Genomic DNA, 18,637 nt, shown 5'->3' with positions numbered 1-18,637 from the left:
AGAGCAAGCCTAGACCTCTCCCGGTAATACCCAGTGGAATTGGTGACAGTTGGCCTGAATGGAAAATGGTCACAGAGGTGTGAACGCAATCCCATCTACAGCCTGAGCTGAAGTAAACTGTCCACGTACACACACACACACACACACACACACACACACACACACACACACACACACACACACACACACACACACACACACTGTTATTACATCCACTGAATCCAGGAAGAATAGACTGAATTTCTTTGTCTTTTAAGGTTACAGAAAAGCAATGCCTATCTGTGCAGCAATTTTGTCACAGCACTGCAACTTTGACTTTCATATCTAAAAAAATGCAATACTACTAGAGTATTACAGCAACATATATATATATATATATATATATATATATATATATATATATATAATAATAAATAAATAATAATAAATAAATAATAATAAATATATTTAAATATATAATATATATATATATATAAACCTAACGTTGTCATGTTGTGTCTTTTTCTTCTTTTCATGACCGCATAGTTCCGTTTCATCCTCTCATTGAAGTTGTAAACATTGAGGACACACTATTGACACACGAGGCGAAGGAGAGCATATTTTACCCAGGATGACAAGGGCACCGCCCTCCTCTGCCTTACTTTACCTCTGATTGGCTTACCAGGACATTCTTACCCTAACCAAGCCAACTCCTCTTGCCTAAACCTAACCAAACCCTAGCCAATCAGAGGGAGAGGAGGATGGGTTGTGCCTTTGCCATTCTGGGGGAAAAAATTGGTGCAGCCCTTGCACAATTTTTCGGGAGCTTATGCAACTTGCTTATGGGCCGACCGGCTTTGTTTCAAGCTCTCTTGAGGGGCATTTCAAGCGCTTGTAGCTACGGGGCCCTAAGCAGCCGCTTAGTTCACTTATGCATTGGGCCGGCTCTGCATAACACTGTGGAAAACTCAAATACTAAGACTTACTTGATTTTAGTACTTTTCTACAATATCGATTAGTCGCTTAAGCTCTAGAAACATAAAGGACCAGATAGAGTTGTAAAACGGATGCAGATACGGTGAGGATACTGTACTACATCGGGGGTCTGCACACATGGACGTAATCATCTCGTGTTTGGTGATTTCTCTGTTGTATATCATTGAATATCTTTGACTTGTGCCGTGTTGCTCAGACAAAGCAAGCTATTTAAGTTCGCTGCAGTGGGGTTGTGTGATTTGTGATTAGCATTTTTTTTTTAATTACATCAATTATTCGAGAAAGTAATTCTAATATGAATTGTTAATGATAGTAAGTGTTAGTTGCAGCCCCAGATGCACCACAAGAAGTAATGGTGTGGCCTTTCATTCCTCTGAACAGCTGCTACACTATTACCTTTCCCATCTGAAGTCGTCTCTGTTGTGCACTTGTACTTGTCAGGTTTCTCCAATTTTATTCTAGCTGTGTTAAACATATAGTTTTTAATCCCATAACACAATTCCTTCATTTAAAAACCATTTATCCTACAAGGTTACTGCAGATGTCACTGGTTTAATTTGATGCCCTTGCTGCCACTTAAAGTTAAAGTTGACCGTAACGACAATAAAATCGTTGGCCCTGTAAGCAGTTAGGTTTATACTGTATATAGTTGGGTCCCAGTGTCACTTTTATCCACCAGTTTGGTGGACTGGGTTTCTGTAGAAGACATAGTTTTGTATCTGATGCTGTTGATTTTACTGCTCTTGTGCTGTTACTATCTGTCCATCAACATTTACGGTGTTACTCTCTGGAGGGAATGGTGAAAGGTACTTTCAGATTGAGGAACACCTTTATAAAATGTATACAACCTTATTTTCTTTTAAATCATTTCCCCTTTGATAAACGTTTCTCCATTCAGCTGTTCACATACATTCCGTTAATACAGTCAAATCGAGGTGTACTGCATCAGTCAGGCTTCTTCCAGCTCCAAACCAAAAGCTCTGTGTGGTGTATTGTTCAACAGTACCTTTCTTGTCTTGCAGCACTCTGAACACATTACCCTCAGTAGCGCAAAGTGTGAGAAATCTCTTTCTTCCTATTTTACCATATGTTCAGAGATTGCTTCTCTCTCTCTCTCTCTCTCTCTCTCTCTCTCTCTCTCTCTCTCTCTCTCTCTCTCTCTCTCTCTCTCTCTCTAATGTCCTTCCATATCTGGCTCCATTTTCTTGAGAAAAAAAAGGCACAAAAGGCAAAACCAGACAAACTCTATTAAGGTAGAGCTGATGCCAGCCCTCCTGTAGGCTAATCGGTGTGGAGAATGACCGGGTTTTTTTCTGGTTAGAAGTTGCCCTGTATTAGAGACGTGCCCAGAGAGCGGATGCGTCGCATAAAGGATGCTTTGACACCCTCGGACATGTAATTTCCTTACGAATGGAACTCTGCAGGAGGGGAGTTTTTACGCTTTAACAGGCCCAGGCTGTTTAAATACTGCAGAGAGACAAACAGCCGTTTCCCCCGACAAGTCTTGGGTCACCATGGACGTCAATTAAGCTCAAGCGTCTTGACTTAAGTTAATGAGCGTGATGAGAGAAACATGCTGCTCGGTCATGGGACTGACTAGAACGTAAACCGGGACAAAGTAGTGTCCTTGAACCATACACTAAAGACCCCATTGTTTGGGATCAGTTTGTTTTTGTTTTTACCGCGTATATGTGCATGTTTAGATCTGTTACTGTGCTCTACTCTTGGCAGCGAATATGAATTTGTATTCAAAATTTACAACATGGCAGCTCAACGCTCTTCCTCCCGTTGGTTCTCTGCACAGGCGATACAAAATCCGAGGAGACGGCCAATAAGGAGGCAGGAGAGGAGAAACCAGAAGAGGACAACGACTATCACCGAAGCGACGAGCAGGTAAGCCCTCTTTCACTGATTGAAAAAACAATCTATGCTTCTCATCTCCGCTCTTAAAATGGACATATCATGAACAACTCACTTTTTCTGGAGTGCCTACCAACCCATAAACTGTGAAATAAGACAACCCAGTCCGTTTTTTGTGGGCTGCCTTAATCAGAAAACAAGGGATTCAACAAACCACTTAGATTTGGCTTCCTTCCCTGTGTCACATGCTGGCTCAATAGAATATACCGCTCCCCCATCTAAGATTTTCCACCCATGGCTTAAGAACTAGCTCTGTAAAGGTGCCCTGTATACTTGTATTTCCTACAAGCCAATCAGAGCAGACTGGGCTCTTAAAGAGACAGGCACTAAAACGGAGCGTTTCAGAGAGCAGGTGAATACAGGTATATTCAGACAGTATGAGAAAAATAATGCAAATGCAATGCAAACATGTTCTAGTAGAAACACAAAATACAAGTATGAACCAGAAAATGAGCATAATATGTCTCCTTTAAAGGCTTGGTTCGCCTAAATTAGAAATAAATGACTTTCAGAAATCAGACAAAGTTTAACCTGGCTTAACTTTTGCAAAAAATTTGAATAAAAGAACCTTTTGACAGGGAGGTCTAAGGATTATTCTGAATAACAGGGCTGTTGTTTCTGAAAAGTAATTGGTGTTGAATGTTTTTGACATCATTTTTCAATGCTGTAAACACCACAAACAGTATCCCATCCTTAATTTTAATCTTATGGAGGCAGAAATATCAGAGTCAGATATTTTAAAACATGAATACATAAAACCAAAATAATCTGCATGCTAAATACCGCAAAAGGTAAGTGTGAATATATTTTTTAGTGTAATTTAGGAGAACCGGCCCTTCAACAATAAAGCATTTTTATTGGAAATTTGGGAGGCAGTACACATTGCTTTGTTTTAGCAGAGATTAGAAGAAGCAAATTGGATAAAATAATTGTAGGTTACAAAGCAGTCTCTCGGGAACAAAAGCTCTACGGGACAAAAATACGGTTGGTGATAATTGTGGGTAGAGTTGCCTTTTTAAAGCCTGCACATCAATTATTGCCTTTTATAAAAGTGGCCCCCATGTGAGCCAGGCTGTTTTACAATTACTGGATTCTTTTGTCTTTGGCGGTGTGGCTGTTTGATTTGTATAGATCCACTTAGTGACAGACACCACAGCGCCACACCACTGCCATCCACTGAACCCGTTTAAAATGGAAATGGGCTTTTCTTGATTTCATTTGTATTCTGGCACATTCCCTTGCCCTGCAGAATGATATTAATAATGCAGAGAGAGCGGAGTTATTGTTGTGCCGGACAGAAGCTATTTTTTTTACATCATTTTATTCATTGTTTTTAAGAGGATAGAAACCTGACTGGCAGATTGTTTTTAAAGCTAGCCGGTCATCTCCTCAACCAGCTCTTTACTGCCGTGTGGGGAAAGCAGGCTGCCCCGATGAAGGCAGAGATTTTGCCCTTTGGATATTGCAGCGGTGCAGGATGCGTTCAGAATAGCTAATACGGCAGTCTGTGTGAGCTGAATGCAGTCATGTCAGATGTCAGTGAGAGGAGGAGGAGGAGAAGGGAGGGAGCGGGGGGGGGAGGAAGGGAGGGAAAGAGCCGAAGAATACAAGATAAAAGATTTGCAGGACTGAGAGAGAGAAAGTCCCCATGCATGCCGAATGTAAACACAAGGCAAATCCTTTCTGTCCATTACCGATATTAAAAAAGGAAATAATGATAGGACGTTGGAGTGAGGGATCATTTGAGTTAGGAGGAGTAAGCGGTGAACATTAAGAAGGTGAGTGTGTCAGAACAGACACAGACGTAGTTTTGGATCTCACTTCCCAGAGATTCAAACAGCGTCGCAACGCTAGCAGAGGCCGTAAATACAGTACACCGCTTCACACACAAGTGATGAAGAGCAATCTCTCGCGTTAGCTCCGCCTACCCTCTCTGGCGGAACAACCACTGCTGGGTGCGCATCACTAACTGTGTAGCGCTTGTGATTTTTTTCCTGGGAATGTCGCCACAGATACAGTTCATAATACCACGTAACGCAAGGGCTCTCATCAGTGGGCCACAGGCTCAATCGCCATCGTGTCACCTCAGTTCGACGATAGATAGTGACTTCACAGACATTTATTTAAAAGGAAATCCCTGAGATCATTACTTTAATGCAGTAAAGGTCATTTGAAGCCCCTTTATTTCCCAGAATGTAACCGGCCCAGATTGTAGAAAGCAGAGAATGCCATAATGAACTGTTGGAAGATTGGCAAATGCTAAACAAGATGGTCCAGAGGGACCGAAGCACCAGTTGCAATCAAAAAGAATGCCCCCCCCTCCATCATGATGTCAGTGAGGATGTAGAAGCCACTCAGGTGTAAAAACCAGCAGGCGAACCTGCACGCATGGCCAACTTCCAGAACACTTCCCCGCTGTCTTCTGGACGCCCTTTCAGAGTGCAACCTTGGGGCGTGAGGTAGTGCCAGAGAAAGCTAATGAAAACACTGACACCAAAAAAGAAACCTACTTTGTTAGCATGAAGTAGTGGAGTTTCAGGGGTTCATATTTTCAGATGAGGGATGAAATGTCAGGACAAGGTCACATCAAATTCTGACAAGATCTCTGCGGAAAACGGTGTGTAAATCACAGCTATTTTGGGCTTAAAGAGTCTACTAAATTGTAGAACTAAATTATTAATCGAGCCCTGAATTCTCAATGCCCGATTTCTTTTTCCAGCGGTCTGAACTCAAACCTCACACAGAGACTCACACAGAGAGACTCAAGCTTTTCTTTTATACGCAACTATACACAGGGACTTAAGAAGAACAACAGACATATTGCCTCAGACCTCTGCAGGACTCGGTAATGAGCCCGTAAAATAGTGCTACGCTTTCTCTGCGTGACACCAACAAATGCGTGTATGATATTTTCTTGAAATGCCTCACTGTTGCATCATTTCCATCTGTGAGTGTGTATAGATGCAGCAGGACTCTTTGGCTCCGTAAATACGTCACTAATGTACTGTAATGTAATAAAACTGCCGGTGAGCCGCTGTGGAGTCCAGATCACCACCGAGGCTTTTATTCCACATTACGAGCCTCTCTCATTGCCAGCGCCACTGGAAAGCAGATATATTACAGTGTTGCTCTTTGCTTATAGAACAAAATAGATGATTTCCAAGTATAAGCAGAGACCAGGATAATGTTAGTTTTTCCTGTTTCAATAGAGAGACAATAACAGACAGAGGGAGTGTGACAGAAGGACACCTCCAAATGAAGAAATACAAGGCTTCTGTCCTCTTCTGTCTTCTGATGTGTGCGGGGGCAGGAGCTCAGTGGCAGTAATGCATTCTGACTCCTGCAACCATCGACTGCCAAAACCACCTACCGTGTCCCCCCCAAGAGAAAAAACAAGAGCACGGGCCAAAGGTGGAGATGCTTGATCACATGAAAAGAGCCAATAAGCAAAACACAAACAGACAATACTGGTTCAGTGGGACGTGCGGTACAATCACACCAGTGCCAGGCTGAACTAACCAGCTATCATAACACTTTTATAATCCTTCAGTCTGTTTTCATGAAAGATTAGCGGTAATCAGTGACTCTCTGGGCCTTTTTTTTTTTGGACAGCAGACTACTGTATTCCAAGTATTTCAAATGCAGATATATACGTCATCTCTCATATTGAGCTGCACGCTAAAATTTTGAAATCAGAATAGGATTTATTGCCAAATAAGTAGCACTTACCAGAAATTTGACCCCGGTTGTCGGTGCATACATAAACATATTAAACGTTATTATGAAATCAACAATCATAAAATACAGAAGCACTGCTCTTGCCTTTTCCCACTTTTTGGTTTCAAACGAGACTAAAAAGTCTACAGCCAAGCTAGCGATAATGTGGGGCCGCTCCTGAACACAGCCATACTGAGAAATCCAGAGAGAGTTGTGAGGAGCTGATAGTCTTAATTAGCTTTGTAGCAACTCATTTTTGTTTTCACGTCTCTAACCATCATGGGCACCACATGTTGCACTTGGCGCTACAGAGCATCAAAGCACAGACCACCGGACTTAAGAACAGTTTCTTTCCCTGAGCCATAAGCAGACCTAACTCCAACAAGCATTGAATGATTCTAAATGTCTTTTGAGGGCAAACCTACTGGATCTTTATTTTTATTTTTTTAAGATTATTTTTTGGGGGCATTTTAGGCCTTTATTTCCACAAGACAGATGAAGACGTGAAAGGGGAGAGAGAGGGGGGGGAATGACATGCAGCAAAGGGCCGCAGGTCGGAGCTGAACCCGCGGCCGCTGCTTCGAGGAGTAAACCTCTATATATGTGCGCCTGCTCTACCAGCTGAGCTAACCCGGCCACAAACCTACTGGATCTTGTGCAATACTTACTTCTAATGATGGAGCAATAATTATTTATTCTAGTACAAAGTTACATTGTATTTATTTATTTATTTTAGTTATTGTTTGAAAAGCTGTGTTGTCGGCTGTGAATGTTTGTTTGCTGAAGTTGTTTCGTTTTTGTTCTCCTGTGTCTTTTCATTGCGCTGGTCAGGAGTAGCACTCCTTATTTTGCTGGATTCTGTACATTGACAACTTTCTATTCTATTTGGTGCAGACTGTAGGGGCTTTTGTTTCCCACGGAAGCATGTTCAGCGTCTGCTCTCTGCTTGTGTTTCCTCCCAACAGGTCAGCATCTGCTTGGAGTGCAACAGCAGCAAGCTCCGAGGTCTGAAGCGCAAGTGGATCCGCTGTTCAGCACAAGCCACAGTCCTCCACCTCAAGAAGTTCATCGCCAAAAAGCTTAACCTGACGTCATTTAATGAGGTACAGGAAAAATAACACGTAACGGGACAGGAAGCCATTGCTAGGTCTGTCACAGCATGCCAATTGTAGCTGTAGTGAAGGTATAAGACCACAAAGATCACAAGCTAAAGCAACACAATGTTTTATTGTTGTTCCAATGCTTTGAACGGCGAGCAACACCTGCCAGACTGTTGAAAAGTTCAGGCTGCACAGTGCATTTCGAAGTTTTTACATTGGTCTTTTTTTTCACAAAAGGAAAAGAAAAGTTTTTAATATCAGAGAATCACCTCAGTTTATGAATTATTCTTAATCAAAGAATCTTGACTGGGTGGTGTGATAGCATTAGAGTCACCCAAATGAATTTTACAGCATTTTGTGACAAAATGGGTGCACCTATGGCTTCTATGGTTCTCAAGTCATCTTTAATTCCTCTGCATGTTGATAAAATCAACTGCGCTCATTAAAGCCTGACAAAAACTGATTTGTAGCAATTTGGAACAAGCCTTTTTGTTTTTATTCTTGGCGTTTGTTTAAACTTGTTTGGAAGAAAGTTTAGTTAATCACAAGAAATTACATAAAGGTTTGTTAATTATTCCTTTCTGCACTGATTCATACACAACCTTTTTGTGTTTGTTATATTTAGCAGGAAACGAGCCCTTATGATATGTAGATGTGGTGATTTTTCTATTTACTTTTTTAAACCACCCCGTTCAGAGCAGCAGGGGGGGGGGGGGAGTGGGCGATAATTTGACAGATGGATTTTTTTAGAGCGCCGTGAATAATCATCAGACGCCTTCGTGTCTTCTATTGGTCTCATTTTTTACTGGCTGTCACAGAGATGAGTGGGTAGGCTCCATCATATCGGCGGCTTCCATAGCACATCTTTGGCGAGGACGGCCGCTCTCCAACAGCCATTGTTGTCCTTTCTATTGACAAATGAAAAGCTGTTCGCACCGATTCCGTTTTCAGCGGCGAGCCGAGCGCAGAGCTTTACAACACTTGGCTTTGTCAGAAAACAGTGCGCCATTTACTCATTCCTCGTGTTTGTAAACCCAGCGCTGTCATCCTGTCACACATCTAAATGTCTCTGCAGGAATGGAACGCATGAATACATAAATAGAAGAAACAGGAGTTATCTACGCTATGTAAAGACCTACAAGATTCTCACATTTTGGAGAAGCGGTTTCCAACGGATCAACCCCTTCTGGCCCTTTCCAGAAGGGGGTTTTAAAAGATTTAATTATCTTAAGATGTAGAATAATTGTTTCAACGTATAAAAGGAACCTTTGCAGATGCGGGGTTTTCACTAGACGGCGATGAAATGTCAAAGACTGATGTTCCCTTCTTTCACTGAGTCATTTGTATAGTTGGTAGAGTCCTGAAGAGGTTACACTTTCTGGTACAGTATTACACAAGAAAGAAGCAAAGCTCCAAAGCCCCAATTTGACCTATTTAAATAGCTTGTTTATGCTACCAGAAGTCAAAAACCTGAACAAGTTCTTATCACAGAAGACAATGTAAACCAGCAAATATTCACATCTGCACATATTCACATTCACACAGTCTTTACAGTCTTCTGCTGCAGGTTTATTTTGCTCCGATGTACAGCGTTCTGGTTTGCACAAGGAAACCAAAAAGGATCAGGAATCTTTTTTTTGAGTCCCCCTCCCTCGACACAAAAGCCCTCATTGACTTTCACAGTGATTTTTGTCACAGCTCTCCAGCTCTTCCTCTGGATTATTTTGAGCATCGTCCCACTCACAAACCTGGACAGTTTCCACCTCTCTGTCACTGCTGATAAAGGCTGGTTGGTGTTGATGCAGGCAGCCAACAGGTGGCGCTGTGGCAGTGTTTGCTTCCAGCCCTCCCTCTCCCTCTTTCGGTCGAGGAACTGCTCAGCAGGATATCAATGTTGACTTCACAGGGAGGGGGGGGTAGTTTTGGGGAGTCTGCCATCGGGTTCAGCATTGAACTTCTGTGTGTTCTCGCCATAAAGCCCCGCTGCGGCACAGAAGCCAAGGGCCACACTACATGTCAAAATAAGTTTCATTTCTGCATCGCACTGCTCTGACGCTGCCTGAAAATCCAGGGGCCCCCAACCAGCGTTTGTCATAGTTTAGCCGTGTTGTTCGCCTCAGTTCAAACACTCTGAGGCCAGAAATTGTTCACTAATTTACTCCTCCTGTCGTCTTTTCACAGCTGGACATTTTATGCAACGAGGAAATCTTGGGAAAGGACCACACTTTGAAATTTGTTGTTGTTACAAGATGGAGATTTAAGGTAAGTCATGCTTCAAAAAGACAAATATCGTGGTTTAACACAGTGATAGTTTTGCATTGCCTGTGAAGACAAGGGAACTTAAGTTATGTTGCCATATACAGCCATCGCCGCTTTGATATTAATTCATGCCAGACAAATACTGCTGCTGCTGCTGCTGCCACTCTAAGCCTGAAATCAGTTTGATGGATTCGGAAGTATAAATAAATAGTTTAAATATTCAAAAATACCAGAGATTGATAGCTCCATTTATTTTCCAATAATATTTCAGCCAGCTAAATTTAACTGAACTGCATTATTTGGGGGGGGAATGACACGCAGGAAAATGCCACAGGTCGGAATCGAACCTGCAACCTCTGCGCCTAGGACTGAACCTCAATCAATGGGCGCTTGCTCTAGCACTAGGCCACCAAGGCACCCACATTTATGGTCATTTTTAAAACAATTTGGTCCTACATTTCAGACATGAGTAGATGAAAACAGCTTCTTATTTTTCAACTATCAATTGCGGGCTAAGGCGGGAATCTTTCTCTGTTGTGTTTGATCAGCTGTCACTAGCTAATCAATGCTGGTTTAGTTCTGCGTGAGTCAAAACTGGAACGACTGCCACAGTTGATAAGCTAACTGCAGGGTTCATACGTTTTGAAATTTTTTTTTTATTGTTAACCCTCTAAGGGGAAAACTTTAACACAGATTTTATTGTATAATGTCGACTGACATTTTCAGGAAAACATAGTCATGGAAATCTGCCAAAAAGTCATGGCAAAGTATTGGTTAAAATGCGTATGAACCCTGTAACTGTTTAGAGGAGGGGTTTAGCGAACAGTGGTCTCACCAAAAAAACGGCTCATTCTGAGGTTGTGTTTTTGTTTCCCTCTCCAGAAATCCCCCCTCCTGCTCCATTACAGACCCAAGATGGATCTGCTGTAGCTAAAACGGACACAACGGTTGTTATGGTTTTTTTTTTGGCCCAGTGGCCGCAGACTGTGCCGAAACCCTTTTTTTTTTTTATTTATGCAAAGACGATCAACCAACACCAAGCAAACACCCCCGACGGTAAAAGTCAACACAAGCCAGCAAATCGGGATCTAAAGGGGCGGGGCGGGGGGGGGGGAAAACTACAAGAAAAACCGGCAACCTCCAGCACAGCACTGCAACACTGGTGTGTTTTTAGGAACTAAAACAACCTTTTTGTCCGCTACATCCTAGATATGTGAACAACACGAAAAAAAAAAAAAAACTAATGGAGAGAAAGCATATATTTATACTTTTGTACAGAAGAGACACATGGAACCAAGACACTACTGGTGCTCTGTTTACACGCAAACAAGATGTCGGGAATCAAGTGACCGTCTTTTTGAGCTTCATGCAGATTTCATCCTCCTGAGACAATGACTGAGAGGGGAGGAGGTTTTTTTTTTTTTTTTTTTTTTTTTTTTTTATATATATAAAAAGTTTTTTTCTTCAACAATACACTTGACACGTCTTGGGAGCACAGAAAGTATATGGAAAAAGTTATATAACAGGCATCAATTCTTAGCTGTTTATCACGTAAATTGTCTCTGAATCCTTTTTTTTTCTCTTCATTTTGTTGGCTTTGTCTAATTTGCTATTGGGTTCTTGATGATTGTCAATTGTGAATAGGCTAAAAAATTTGTGTAGTAATTTATGTTCTATATACCAATATTGTACATACAAAATGTCATTACAGAGAGAGAGAGAGGCTGAAGAGAGTAAGAGAGACTTTAGACTGTTTAAAAAAAGAAAATGAAGTGGATCCCAGAAGTGCTATCTATATTTGGGGCGGTAAGTGTCCGGAGGTGATAAATTGGGATTTTTAAAGACAGACTCACTATCAGTATCAAAAATATATAGATGCATCTTTATGTTGTCTGAGAAAGACACAAAACAAATATATCAAAATCCTCTGCCATTTGTGTGTATGTGGGATCTGAGTGTTTTATTGCTCTCATAGCATTACAAGACTTTAAGCTTCAAAAGTACCCACCCCTCCCCCCTTAATAGCCGTCATTGTGTTTCTGTAGCACCAGGCAGGCACAGCTTTTGGGTTGAGCTGCTAGCAGCAGATGTTTGCACCCTGCACCCTCCATAAATTTCATTTTCATTCCGCTAAATTTGCAAAACTCTCTCAAAGCTGCAATAGAAATGCTTAGTGTAGCTTGTAAAATACACGCCAGTCTCACTTGTCTTATGACAAATTGAAGCTGCATCTTGTCCTATTTTGCCCCAATTTAATTCTGGTGTGAAGTACGGACATTTTCTCGCCCACAGTAAAGCGGATTGACATTTGTAAGTTAAGAGCAAAACATGGTAAACTGCGAGCTTTCTCTTCAGAGCTGGACTTCCTCGGTATGACACATCACAGACGGGCCGGTTTGATAAACATGCAGATTACTGACGTGACATTGTTGTGTTTATGGGGTATTTTTCAGTTACTTCTCACTGCCAGTTGGAGTTGCAGATGTGCAAAGTTACGCTGTTTTAAAAAAAAGAATTCTGAAAGTCAAGTGGATATTATTTTTTTTGTCAGGAAACCAGTATAAAACTTTGGATTTCTTTTGCAGGATAGCCAGTGTTCAATATTGTTGACGTCACAAGACACAAATTTCCAAGTATTTTTTGAGAACTTGCAAATTCAGGTTTTGCACAGGGAGGTTTTTTGAGCATTTTGATAATGAAATTCTGAAGAAAAAAAAAATGACTACTGTTGTCGGTCATTTGGTGCTTATAAATGTATGTTTCTAATCTTGAGGATTGTTCCTCAGGAACTAGCTGTTCTCAACTGTGTGACACAGCAAACCAATGTTCTGTTAAACAACAAAATGTCTTTACTCACAACATTCATAGCAAACTGCTAAACTGTCTTTAACGTTACCACAACTGGATCCTGAAACGCCATGTCACTACTCAAGTAGTATTACCTCACTGAACTTTCTGTAACTAAACATCAATTATTTCCCCTTTTGCATTGTATCTGTCCACTACACGCTGTTTTGTCTGTGTGTTCACATACAGGGTTCCTATGCATCATTAGGCTCCAAAAGTCTGGAAAAAAATCTATTAATTTGGCAACTTTCTTTCAATTGGTTAACAAGTCTGAAAGGTATGACACACAGACGTTTGTTGGAAACCCTCTTGTCATTCCCAGTATTGTGGTATTTGCAATTTTTGTCTAGTAATCTTCAGGCAAAAAAGTCAGTCGTCTCATCCACCATTGTATATCTATCGTACTCTTTAAAGCCAAGATCTGGAGGATTTGGACATGGAGAAATGTATAGGAACCCTGCCACAGAAGGACCTATGACGTGTGCATTAAATGGACATTTTTTTTATAGCCTACAGGTCTGTACTCAACCAGCTCAACCAAAACTCCTCCTGCAGTCTTTGATCCCTGCGTGTTTCAGTCCCCTTCTTATGGCAACCTTTATGTTTCAAGGTTCTCAATCCAGTAACCTGTGTAAAGGGTTCATTGTTTTTGGTTTTTATTACGGTATCTACAATCCTGGTAAAAATGGGTTAAAACAAGATTTGAATGCAAATGAGTTACACCAGCTGCTGGGACCCTGGTATACCTGGGTGAAAATCTGAATATAAAAAAAAATATATAAATTGCAACCCAAACCTTTTTGCATTTTCAGTTACTTAAAGCTTTAGTGCGTAACTTTTTGATTTTAATGAACGACATTCAAGCCATTGCCAAACGAGTTGCTACAAAGCTAATTAAGACTATCAGCTCCACACAACTCTCTCTGGATTTCTCAGTATGACTATGTTCAGAAGATTGTGTCGTCTGGCGACTTTCCCGCGCAGAACCTCGAGTGAAGATAATGACCTCTTCTGAAGAGTCCATCACGTTTTTTTTTTTAATCCTCCGTGTCCTCCTTGGCTACTAGCAACTGCGTGGAGGAGGGGTGGGGGGGGGGAAGCCTGTGCGATCACGGAAGGCTTGTATCATGTGGACGCGCCAACAGTTTTGTTGTCATTATTTAGAATTCCTCATGGGGGAGACAGAAACTACACACTATAGCTTTAAGTCTCCCCTGTTTATTTCTGTAAACATTCTGTGAACACTTTTGCAACAGCTAACAACATTTTGATAAGTAGAAACTAAAATCAGAAATTGGAGTGGTTTTTTTTTTGTTTTGTTTTTACCCGGGTAAAAAAAAAAAGAAATGAAACTGATATCATAGATGTATTAAAAGACCTGCTGATCAACTCTTAAAAATGATTCAAACCAGAAACAATGAGCCCATCAGCTTGTCAGCTCATGGCATGGAGTATTGTGTTAGAACTTGTTGAAAATCCCCACACAAAACAATGTAATAATGGGCGCTATTATGTCTTTGTAAGTGCAGACTTGGTGTTTTAAAGGCTTATCCATAGGTTATTTCATAGAAATAAGGCCGATGTCAAGTACATTTAAAAGACAATGTCAATGTCACAATGATCTGGTTTACAATCTTATGTTGGGAAAATGCAGTGTGGCCCTGGTGTCAGCCATCCCAAATGTTAATGTTATTTTGCCATTCAGCCATCTGTAACTTCAGTCCTTGATCCTCGCCTCACCCGACCAGAGTCCTCGTCATGTTCACGTGTTGTCACCTCATGGTTCTCCAGTCTGTTTATGATGAAATCTCTTAAATGTGCATATATGCTTTTTCCTCAGGTGATTAAGCTGTAAAGCACCCAACACAAGGTGCTACTTATGACTACAAACAGAAACAAATGTCATCAACACATACATTTCTGTATTATGCAGAACACTGCGTTGTACTGTTTAGAAGGACTGGCATTGAAACAAAAGGTTACATCTGTATGTGTGTTAATTTTTTACCCATTTTGTTTTAAGTGGTTGTGTTCACACTGCTGCACCTTTTGGGTAAAAAAAAAAAAAAAAATGTTCCCGTTCCATGTCGCATCACATTTTTCCTCATTGCCGTGAAGACGTTTTTTTGTAGTCCTGTTCTTAACCTCAGATCTGATGTTATATAGTTGTCTTTTCGCAGCAGTTAACAGTTTATTTTACAGCCTGCAGGTTTGTGTACTTTCATACAGTAGACACATATACACAAACATCTGAAGAAACATTCAACACAAAAGGCAGCAGTGTGAACAAAGCCTTTCACTTTGTCCTTGTGTGTTTTCTTTGAGCATTGTTAAAAGAATCCTCTGATCTGTGTGACGGATGGGGAACCGGATGGAAAGGGTGGGGTCTTTGCCACAGTGACGGTGTGAAATTGTCCGTCTCTGGCGCTGGTGCTTCCTTTGGTGCTAACAACTCCTCGTTCAAACTTCAGACTTCTTCAAGAAAAAGTCAGTCAGAGACAAAAAAAGCACTGTGTTGCCAAGTACTTTTTAAAACACGTCTTTGCACTGAACTTGTTCGTGCTTACGTCCATGGGGGTGTCTTATCAGAGCTGTCTTGCTGTGCAGATATAGAAGGTGCTGGCTCCCCCCTTTTTTTTTTTTCATTGATTTGTCAGGTTTGGTTTACCCACCTGGGCTTGCTCTGAAAAAGCAAATAGAGGGAATTTTAATAAGTCATAGACTGTGACGGGGCTGATGCTGTGAAAAATAAAACTGGTGAGAAATCGGGTGCGCTAGCTGCAATTTCCTGCCTCTAAGAGAAACTCACACTTATTAAAGGCGGCTCTGGTGAGATGTTTGCGCCTACTCAGAGTCGGATTGAGACTTGCCTGAAAAACTTCACATACTTGGTTTAGTTTTAATCCTCCTAAAGTTCTTTTGAACTTCTCAGCACCAGAGTGTGTGTACTTTTGAATACTGCTGGCTGCATCTTCCACCTCCCGTGCACCAGAATGGATCGACGATCGGGCTGTTTTTATATCGGGGCCGACATTGAGACATCAGTGCCGCTACGCTTGGCAGCCAAGCTAAGAGGCTTACAGGAGGCTCGACTCTGCCTCGCTGCAGATAGGGGTCGGTGTCGGCTCCAAAAGGTATCCTGCATGGAGGGAGGCCGTGTTTTCTGACAGAGCTTCAGCTCTCGGGCCTCATCCTCTCTGCTCAGACCCTGAACACCTGTCAGCCTGTTTGTTATCTCCTGCTGGGATCTGTGCGAGGCTCGGGTGAGCTGCGTGAAATTTTGATTCGAGATGGCTTCGCCGCTTCATGCGGACTGTCAGTAGTAGGCTATACCACACCACCACAGTATGAAGACGAGTAAACAATTTATTCTTCTTTGTACACGGTCTGTGAACACGTGGACGTCTCGGAGTGCTTTAAAGGCTGCAACATTCATTTCAAGCTTGTTGGCAGCAGAATCATTCTTGGCAACTTCAAACATGGCTTTTCTATGTTCACTCCACTGTAGTAAGTGTCTGCTCTGGGAGTATGATAGCTTTCTTTGTTGCCAAGCTCACTCTTTCTTATTTCTGGGTCCTCTTAGCTTAGTAATCTCACAGGCAGGCTTTGCGTGTGGCAGAGAAGAAGACCTCAAGGGTTGCGTGTGGCCACATGGACTCAAACACTCTCCAAAAAACATTATTATGTCTGGCCAGGATGTCGTAGCACTGCACTGCTGCAGCTGATGCCTGCTCGGAAAAGCGCCATGCTCAAGTGCACTGACTCGCGCGTCTCAATGTGTGGAGCATTTTGAAGAGCAAAGGAAATGAAATTGATTGTTTTACCACTTCAGGATCGCGACTGTTGCTTTTAGAGATTGTTCACTGGTGGTAGGATCGGCAAGGTTGTTCAAAGACGCACTGGTTGAAAGCGACTTCCCTTGACTTTTGTGTACGAGTGCTAAATTGAGATTGTTGGCTTCAGTAATTCCCAAACAAATTGGGAAATCGGTCAAGGTTTCCCAAACCTCACAGTGGCGTGCCCCCATGAGCCATAGCAGATGTCGTCAATAAATCTGTCCAGTTTTCTTTTTAATTATTGTTATTTATTTATGCTGAAAAGGTGACTTCTGCAGTAGTTTGGAATTATTAAAAAGAGATTTGCTCTCCTTTTTGCTCACAAATTTGTATTTTTCTCTTTTTTTTGTGAACCCTAAATCCAAACTCATAAAATGGCTTAAATTATGAATTTGCAATTGAATTCCCTTTTTGTATTATTCCAGGTGTGTTAATGGCTACGCAATGTTCCGTCTGTGTATAACAGACACATAGGCGTTCTTTTTTTAGGTCAAGAGCAAAAAATATATTATGTGAATCTGGCAATGTGGTTATTGTATTTGCAAGGAAGATGTGCAATATACGGTTCTCAGATGGTTCCAGGTTTCAGCGTAGAACTTTTTATTTTTAATTTTATTTTTTTACTGTTTTTTGTTTTTCCAGTCAGTTCCTCAGGTCACTAAATGCCTTCTGGTCCTGAGGGTGACCAGGAAATCTCAGAACATACACTAATGCACCCGAAATACAAAACGACTGGATTTTATTTTAGTCTTGTCTCTCTCTCTTTTCTTTCCTTCCCCCTTTCTTTCTGTGACATTTTTCTCAAATCTTTTTATTTTTTTTATTTTCAGGTTAACACAGGCACTTATTCAGGTGTCCTTTTCCTTTCCTCCTTTTGTGTTATTGTTATTTATTGCACATGTAATGAACTGGTTTCCATTGCCACATTGAATTCAAGTTTTGGGTCTAGAACGGGGCTGGAATTTCTTACGTACAAAACTACAGAAGCTTTTGTCAAAACCTAAGTGTGTATTTCATCAATAAATGCCTTTAAAAGTGTCCCTGATGCGGCAGTGACTTATTTAAGTGACTGTGTGTGGGAACACACATTTAACTCAATATCTTTTCATCATACAGTTTGATACAGCCATTACTAAACCCAGCTGTTAGTATAACGTATCTTTGTTGTTCTACATCGTCACATTTAAATTAACAGTATTGCACACCCCCTTTTTGTGCAACACTATTTCATGTTGCGGTAACAACCATTAATCAAAATATAAACAATATATTTGTATCAATGACTGAAATGACAATTTGTGAACGAATAGCTTGATGAAGATTTCACCAACATTGTATCTTTATGGAGCATTTTAGCTTCTTTGAGCTCATTGTGTTGGTTTTACAGTAAATTAAACTCTGTTTCCAGCAGCTTCAAGCAGCTGTTTTCACCAACCATGCTCCAATAAACCCACTGTTTACTACCTGCCCAGCACCAAACAGCAGAGAGACACAGTTAGCGACTAGCTGGTGGACATAGTGGAGCATTAAGCAGCTTAAGAGCCAGCTATTTTATCTCAGGAGTTGGAGAGTGGATGTTGGACGTCCATCAGGAGGCCATAAATGCAACATTTAAAATGAATGTTGCTCTGTATTTGGTGGGTGTGTAAATATGGTTTCGTTGTGGCCAAAAAAAGAACCTACCTCCTGTTCCACAGCAGGCAAATATACAGTGAACGAGTCTGTTTGAATCTTGAGTTGGAGAAGACCAGAACATATAGTGGAATAGACAGTGTCGAGCCTCCTGCAGAGTAGCTTTGAGAGGAGAGCAGAGAAACAATGAGCCAATTTACTCACACTGAACACAGCAAGTAAAAGGTCTTTGATCGCACAGTGAGTTTCATCCTTTTGTCCAATAACTATGTTTTTAATGACTCTTCCTTGTATGTTATTTGGAGTTGTGTCCCATGGCAGGATGATGCAAAAAGTGCTGTGTGTATCAAA

At 41.3% G+C, this 18,637-nt stretch overlaps 1 protein-coding gene across 3 annotated transcripts in view; it reads left to right on the top strand.

The window, feature by feature from the left end:
- pcgf3 (polycomb group ring finger 3) overlaps positions 1–11,078 on the top strand; it is a 63,697-nt gene extending 52,619 nt beyond the window's left edge. For all 3 annotated transcript variants that reach the window (XM_078261311.1, XM_078261313.1, XM_078261312.1), the window contains exons 7-10: positions 2,780–2,868; positions 7,578–7,715; positions 9,894–9,974; positions 10,854–11,078. In XM_078261311.1, the coding sequence (XP_078117437.1) occupies positions 2,780–2,868; positions 7,578–7,715; positions 9,894–9,974; positions 10,854–10,901 (356 nt within the window). In that variant the 3' untranslated portion in view covers positions 10,902–11,078. The remainder of the gene's footprint in view (positions 1–2,779; positions 2,869–7,577; positions 7,716–9,893; positions 9,975–10,853) is intronic.
- The last annotated feature ends 7,559 nt before the right edge of the window (positions 11,079–18,637 follow it).

Source organism: Sander vitreus, chromosome 10, assembly GCF_031162955.1.
Source record: "Sander vitreus isolate 19-12246 chromosome 10, sanVit1, whole genome shotgun sequence".
Taxonomy (NCBI): domain Eukaryota; kingdom Metazoa; phylum Chordata; class Actinopteri; order Perciformes; family Percidae; genus Sander; species Sander vitreus.
This window is presented reverse-complemented; position numbering and strand designations above follow the sequence as displayed.